The 8077-nt window shown below is 47.3% G+C and overlaps 1 protein-coding gene across 1 annotated transcript in view; it reads right to left on the bottom strand.

The window, feature by feature from the left end:
• The window catches only part of Syn3 (synapsin III), a 430935-nt gene that overhangs the window by 16640 nt on the left and 406218 nt on the right, over window positions 1-8077 (bottom strand). Inside the window, exon 9 of the mRNA XM_021204345.2 lies at window positions 3105-3179. Within this exon, the coding sequence (XP_021060004.1) occupies window positions 3105-3179 (75 nt within the window). The remainder of the gene's footprint in view (window positions 1-3104; window positions 3180-8077) is intronic.

Here is an 8077-nt window from a genome sequence, read left to right as displayed (position 1 = left end):
TCTCTCTCTCTCTCTCTCTCTCTCTCTCTCTCTCTCTCTCTCTCTCTCACACACACACACACACACACACACACACACACACACACACACACATGTGTTTGTTTTTACTTGGCATGCAGGAGCCAGTAAGAGCGTATGTTCACTCACAAACATACCTGTAAATATGTTGGGAAGGAGCACATGTGTGCATGCATGAGTATCAGGACCCAAAGCCAACCTTGGGTGTCATTCCCCTGGAGCCTTCCATCTTGGTTTTTGAGACAAGGTCTCCCACTCAATGTGAGACTTGCCACATAGTGTGGCCTGGCTAGCCAACAAGCCCCAGAATCCTCCTGTCTTTGTTTCCCCTGTGCTGGGGTCACGGCTGCAAGTCGCCATACCTGCCTGGCTTTTTTATGTGGGATCTGGGACTCAAACTCTTGCCCTTATGTTTATATGGCAAGCACCTTATGGCCTGACCTGTGGCCTGGATATTTACTATTATTTCCTTCGTGATTTGGGGAGAGCCTCTCTTTCCAGATGCCTCAGTTTCTTTTATTTGATTCTTGTGCTTGGGATGCACTAGGATAATGACGCTCATATACAAATAAATGGCCAGCGTCAGGACTCTTCCCCGTGTTACTGGGTGGCTACTACCTATTCTTAATTCTTCCTACAACTCATGGAACACAACGTGCCCCAGGAGCACAATGCCTGAGACACACTCATGAGTCAAAGCCCTTCCTGGAGAGATAGACGCACTCTAGACTTAGAACTGGAGCCAACCAGATTCCAGAGGCTGTTTTCAAATGATGAACATCCAGTCTGTCTGTGTGTATTACCCCATGGGCAGAAACCCCAGGGGCAGAAACCCCAGGGGCCAGGAAAGACAGGAAAGGTTTCCTTCAACCAGGCAGACTAGCACTGATCAAATGGTGTGAAAATGGCTCAGGAGTCCAACTCCCTAACAAGCAGGGAACCAGGAAGGGGATGGTCCTGACCAAGGGTCTCCAGGGACTTTGGGACTGTAGGAATTGGACTAGGTAGGTCTGTCCAGGCCATGAACACAGCTCTTGACTACCCGAGGGGCAGTGTATGCTAGGCTGAGCAGAGTCTGTCCTGTGAAGGTTCCTTTCGGAACCATCCATGTGGCTTGAGACTGAACTGAACCACAGGATGGTGGCAACCTGGAGAACTCCATGGTGATCTTCTGAAGCAATGGAGAAGGTAAGACTTACAGTCTGGGACAGTCAAAAAGAGGGCACTGGCTGTCCATGAAGGTCCCCTGGGGGACCAAGTGCCAGGCACACTCCCATAAGACTAACTGGTACAAGGGACTTCCAAGAGGGTGCTGTAGCCCCCACCTAGGCTTGCTGAGAAGGGCTTATATCCACCTTGTCAGGCCCATGTCACTGGCTTTAGTCTTTCAGATGACATGCAGACTGTCTACTGCTGTCTTCATTTTCCAGCTAAAGACGTTTAGAATTGCCTGTAAACTTATCTAGAAGGGTTGGGGCACTCACCTTGGTTCATCTGGCTTCCTGAGCTTACAGCCCCTGAACTGGCAGTTCCACAGGGGCTGGGTCGATGTCTCTTTTCACCACCACTGTTTCTCCAAGGCCCAGTTCTAAAACTACAGCCCACAGTGAGTGCGTATGACCTTGTCGCAGAGATGAAACCAAAGCTAGCTCCTTCAGGTTCCCACACGTTCTTTAGGATGGAATTCTGGTGCCCCTTCCTTCGGGAATCCTTCCCTGGTCTCTCTTTCCCTAAGTTTCACTGGGTGCCCTGTGTCCCTGTTCCTTCTGCAAGTGTTCATGTCTCTCATGCTATCCTCACATTACTGTATTGGGCTACAATTGTCTCCTCCCTTAGAGAAGAAGGGAAAGGTGGCTGTTATTAATGTAGGAGGGGTGATTAATTTCCCTCCTCCTAAAGACTTCTTGAGAAATAGCATTACACTCTTCCCTGAGACTCAAAGGTAGGCCCCATTCCAACCTCAAGAGTAGAAACTTTACCTAGATTTAGACAAACACAGCCATGTGGCCTTCTCAGCTAGTGACTGTCTTAGGGATGGTCATGTGACCCAAAGCCTGGCTAATCAGCTAATAAGGTTCCATCCCAGGTTTTGGATGAAAGGCAGGGAAAGGTGCCTCTTTTCTGTTGAACTTGACAGTGAGGTTTTAAGCCTGGCAATGCCATGAACCTCTGTTGGAGAAAGTATGATCCAACATGGCCACGAAAGAAATGATTTCAATTGGGAGGCAGAAGCAGGTTCCAGGACAGCCAGGGGTACACAGAGAAACCCCGGAAAAAAAAAAAAGAAATGATTTCAATAGAGAGGGGTGGGGATGGAGTCCTACACATCCCCTGAACACATACCTCGTGAGCTTTCATCATCAAAAGCTAGTAAGTCCCAAAGCACAAACTAACGTGCTGTGTTCTGATGCTTGTAGCTGCGCCACAGTTCTTAGAGGAGATACTCAGTGCGTTTTACCTTGGCCTCTTTACTGCTTGGCACACTGTGGCACGCAGTAGGTGCTCCATGTTTACTGACCCTAGCGGTACCTCTACTACCTGCTTGCAGGCAGTGTCCAGTGGGTTCCTAGGGAAGGTGTCTGTGACTGATGCGGAGAGCAGGTGACCAGCCACTCCTCAACTGAGGACGTCAAACATGGTAGTGCTTAAAGCGAGAAAGACCTGTAGGTCCCCCAGCTACAGTGTACCTTAAAGGACTCACAATTTTAGAGGAATTAGCTTTTCCCTCTTCGTATGGTCTGAGGAAGTCTGATCTCCATTTTAATGATGTCTTAATCATTAACTGCGTTCTCCTAGATATCTGCAAACAACTGGGGACTGGCGAAGGCTCCGATTTCTCTCACTGAGGTAGCAGGGCAGGAGCCTGAAGACTTGAAGCCAAGACCTCAGTGTTCCACACTCACTTCTGGAACATGGGACAAACCACTTTATTTCTCTGAACTGCCACCATCTGTAAATGTAATTTTGACAGGTACCCTGTCGTTGATGCTGACCAGATAGGAAAACAAGCTGGGAAGTGCTCCGTAGGTGGGGACACCAGGCAGAGATTGAAGTGCCATTCTCACTAGATGCCCTTTGTCTCTTACCTTTCCGTCATGGCCACCTGCTCCAGCATAGCAGAGCCTGTATTGGCCTTCCAGTTTCCAGAGATGGAGGTTCTCCTGGGTTAGAACAAACCACATGTCAAAGACATTATAGAGGTCTCTATCACTAATCTGCCTTCCTTCATTTCTTTTGTGGCTAGGAGATGTTGTTTCAAATATGTGGTCCAAATTATGCATAGCATGTAATTTCCATTAGTGCTGACTGATTTATTTATTCATGGATACTATGTATTGTTTTCTAAACTTTATTTTGAAATTTAAAGATTAAATTTTATTTATTTATATCTTTTGTTTATTATATTTTCTGTGTCTGAGTGTTTTGTTTATATGCTGTGTGCCATGTGTGTGCCGTGTAGATGCTGGGGACCAAAGCCTGGTCCTCTTCAAAAACAATACAATTTCTGTGACTGCGGAGCCATCTCCTCAGCCCCTAGATTAAAATTTTAAAGGGCTAACATCTCGGGTAAAATGACACACACTTTGGTGCTGCAGTGTGGCCAAACCCGACTCCACAAGCCCGGGCTTGACCTTTAGCACCTTATGATGCCTATGGGAGGTGAGGGAATCTTCATTTAGCAAGTAATGCCTGGGAAAGAGAAGTTAGGTCTCTGGGGTTATGTCCTTGAAGGGACCCTGGTACTTCCTGTCTCTTCTTGGTTGCCTGGCTACCATGAGGTGAGCAGTCTCTATGAGAGTGTTACCATAGCAACAGGGACAAGCAACCGTAGGCTGAAACCTCTGAAACTGTGAGCTGAAATCAACCTTTCTCCCTTTTAAGTTGGCTAGCTCAAGTACTTTGTTACAGTAATGGAGAAAGGACTAATATGCATGACCTCTTGTTTTTTTAGGAGAACTAGGGCATTTATCACCTTGCGATTCTGGAATTTATAGAAGGTTTAACTGTGGGAAAAATGGTCTTAGGGAAGACGTGATCACTTTCCCATGGTGAAGAGTTTGGAAGGCTTTGTGACCTCTGCCTGCCTTGTCACCCCATCTCAATTCTGTTTCTGGACTTCATTCTGTCTCAGTCATGGCTGTCTTCTTTCTCAGGGCTTGCCCGTGCATGGCTGGTGTCCTGATTTGAACCCTACACACTCACTCTCACTTTTGGCTCAGGTCGCCTTTCTTCCCACCTTTGCCTTCCTAAGTCCTTGCTCATCTCTCAGGCTTCATTTGAATGTGGCTTGTAGCACACCTTCCTGGACTTTCATAGACTGCTCTGCCCCGCTTCCCTCCCCTCCCTTACCTTACTTTTTCCTTCCCTCCTTTGCCCTCTCTTACCCTCTCCTCTCCCGTTTTCCCCTTTCCCTTTCTCTCCCCTTCCCCCTCTCCTCTCCCCTCCTCTTTCTCCTATCCTTTCTTCTTCCCTTCTCTCCTCTCCTCTCCTCTCCTCTCCCTTCCCCTCCTCCTCCCCTCCCCTCTTCTCCTCTCCTTTCCTTTTCTCTCTTCTCTCTCCTCCCCAGCACTGTGCTCAGGAGTGTTCATGTAACCTGCCTGATAGAGGAGAATCCCTAAAAAACAGGGATCATATTTCACTCTATCCCTGAGGACACTATTCCATGGAACTCAGCGTATAGTAGGTGCCCAATAGCTACTGACTGGGTGAGGGATTATATATGCTGGGGAGAACCCAGGACACATTTGGACTCCTGAAAGCAGGCCCCTAATTAAATGCTTTATTTTATAAGTGCCTTTGTCATGACATCTCTTCACAGCAATAGAACAGTACTCAAGATACAGCTCATCTCTGAGAAAACCAAGGCAGCAGCTCGAGCAAGGATCTGGGGAGCAGGGACTGATGATGCAGAGAGATCATGGGGAATGCTGTTCATTAACTTGCTTTCTAGCTAATGTTTAATTACTTTTTAAATATAGCCCAGGGCTACCTGCCCATAGATGGCACCATCTACATGAGGTTGGGTCCTTCTCTACCAATTAAGTCATCAAGAAAATGCCTCGGGGACATAACAGCATGGTCAATTTGATGGAGACAATTCCTCAACTGAGAGTCCCCCTGCTCAGGTGTGCCTAATGTTTGTGTCAAACTGACAAAACGGTGACAACAGGGTTCATAGGCTCAGCCTTCATCCTGGATTTGGTTTAATCTAAGGGGATAAAGTTGACCCCTCCTTAGGCAGCTCACTTCCTGCCCTTTCTAGCTTTGAGTCAGAGGACTGGTGTGGTAAATTAGCAATGGATATGAGTTCCAGGGAAGCACATGAAATCCCAAAGTCACTGGCTGTGGTGGCTCCAGGACGTGCCCATTGAGCTGCACCTTGGCTGTTCAATTACAGCATTTGGCATCGTGCGTTAGGAGTGATATAAGGCAAGAGCTGATGAACAGGGAGCTTCTAGCACGTTCTAGTGATTTACCATGGGCAGCATCTCCCACTCTTCAACTGTTTTGATAAAATGGGAATCAATGTAGACCAAGTGAGACCCTAGTGGGGTCCTGTATGAATGAGAGGAAATATTCCTATCAGCCACTCAGCACAACTGGGCTGTACTGTTTGTTATTTTTAGGAAGAGGAGATGAGAAGGAATTGAAGAGCTGAAGCAGCAGGAACTCAAGCCAGACTGCTTTCCTTATGAGAGACTGATGGCTGGGAGAGCTGGTACCTGAGGCTTGCATTAGCATCTGAGACATGTGTCCAAGGGCTTCCAAGCATCAGCTTGTGTCAGCCCTACAGAGCTAAAGGAGATGGCGCCAGTATTATCCTCTCTTGATGGCAGATGCCCTCAAACTGTACCCCACAAATTCGTCATATAGAGGTCATGGAGTCTATTATGCATGGATGGAAGGACCCTTGTTTTTGACTTGAATGAGATGCAGCCAGTAGGATGTAGGGTAGTGTGCAGATAGTGGTCGGAACAGCTCTCTGGACTATAATTGCCTTTATTTATCTGGGCTGGTGTAAGAGAATCATGAACTGTGTGGTTATAAACAACAACTCATTTCTTGTAGTTCTGGAGGCTGGAAAGTCTAAGCACAAGATGCCTAAAAATGCCTAAAGAGTCAGGTTTGGTGAGGACACAATTTCTGGTTCTTAGACCGTGCCTTCTTACTATGTCTTCATGTAGTGGATGAAGCAAGGGGTCCTTCTGAGTTCTTTCTCTAAGAATGCTGCCTTAACTTGATACAGCCTAGAATCATTGGGAAAAGGCATCCCAGTTGAGAGACTTACTAGGTCAGATTTGCCGGTGAGCATTTCTGTGGGACTGTCTGATTGCTAATTGATGCAGGAGGGTCTAGCCCACGGTGGGTCGAGCTATTCCCTAGAGAGATGTTCCTGGGCTGTATGAGAAAGCTAAAAGCATGGGTCTATTAGTCAGCCAGCAAATAACATTTTTTTTTCATGGTCTCTGCTTCAAGCTCCTACTTGAGTTTCTGCACTGACTTTTCTCAGTGATGGAATGGAAACTGAAATACATTGTTTTCTTCCCTTAAGTTGCTTGTGTTCAGAGTGTTTCACATTCAGTAACACAATGGCACTAGAGCAAACCTTGAATGCTTTCTGGGAGGTTCTACCCTGATGGCATACTCCCCTCTCTGAGCCCCTTCCTAAGATTACCACTTAAGAAGGGGTGGACTTTCAATATGAATTTGGGGTGGGAGGGTGTCTAAGGCCAAATGTACAACCTTGGAGGTGGAAGACGAGCTTCTGGCCTGAGCAACTTTGGACACAGAGTGAAGACGGTAAGACTGGAGGTAAATGATACTTTCTATAAGCATGTGCTATGGTTGGCAGAGTTGTTTCCTGCTGGACCACCAGGCAGAGGCTGAAACTGTTCACACAGACTAGGGTCAAGTAAATGGCCCATTGAGTGATGGATGGTCGAAGCCAGCTCTTCCTTGGCTGGCATAGATGTATAGACAAGCAATCAGGGAGGGCAAAAGTGAGCCACGTGGTACAGGATAAAAGTCCAGACAGCAGTGTGACTCCATTTAGAGTCATATACACACAGACAGATATAGGGAGAAATAATTATGGATGCATGCATGTGAGTGGGCAACTATGCATATGTGTGTCCTGGTATGTGTATGCTAAGAGAATCTATAAGCAGTCACATCTCAGTGGCAGCAATCAGGAAGGGCCTGAGTGTAGAACAGAATGTGGGCCAGAGGAGGTTGAATGGCTATGGGCAGGGAGGACAGTCTCAGCTGAAGTCTGACATTAGTCCTATCCCTTGGATGTGGACCAACCGAGGGTCCAGGACTCTCTGTAGGCAGTGACAAATTGGAGCTGTCAGGCCAGAGGGCTCAGCCTGAAGAATGCAGCAATGACGTAATCCTCAGAAAAGAAACTGGGGCAAGGTAACACCAATGTCAAATGCAAATTCTAGCCGTGAGGGGAGAAGGAGGGGAATGAAACCATGGTGCCACAAGACTGCTCTGGAGCACCTCACAGGGATGACCCAGCTGAGGTAGGAGTGGGAGATCTGATCCCTGAGATGGGGGTTGGGGGGGAGAACAAGGGGCAGGAGTGGGAGATCTGATCCCTGAGATGGGGGTTGGGGGGGAGGACAACTGAAAGCAGTAACTGCTCTGGCCTGCCTCGAGGGAAAACAAGGGTGGGCGACTAACATGAAGGGGCAGAACTATCCCTTGAAAACTGGCTTTTATCTCTTTTCTGGGACTATGTCCTTCTCAGTCAACTTCCAGTGTCCTAGGCAATTGTACAGTTGCAACCAACTGCATGGATCTCAAAGCTTAAAATCACCCAGCCCATTATTTCAGTTATTTATTTATTTATTTATTTATTTATCTATTTATTTATTTATTTAAGTGTGTGTGTGTATGTGTGTGTGAGTGTGTGCGTGTGTGTGTGAGTGTGCGTGTGTGTGTGTGTGCATGTGTGTGTGTGAGTGTGTGCATGTGTGCGTGTGTGTGTGTGTGCGTGTGTGAGTGTGTGCATGTGTGTGTGTGCGTGTGTGTGTGTGTGTGAGTGTGTGTG

This window comes from Mus pahari, chromosome 9 (genome assembly GCF_900095145.1).
Source record: "Mus pahari chromosome 9, PAHARI_EIJ_v1.1, whole genome shotgun sequence".
Taxonomy (NCBI): domain Eukaryota; kingdom Metazoa; phylum Chordata; class Mammalia; order Rodentia; family Muridae; genus Mus; species Mus pahari.
Note: the sequence above shows the minus strand (reverse complement) of the source record. Positions and strands in the feature narration are given on the sequence as shown.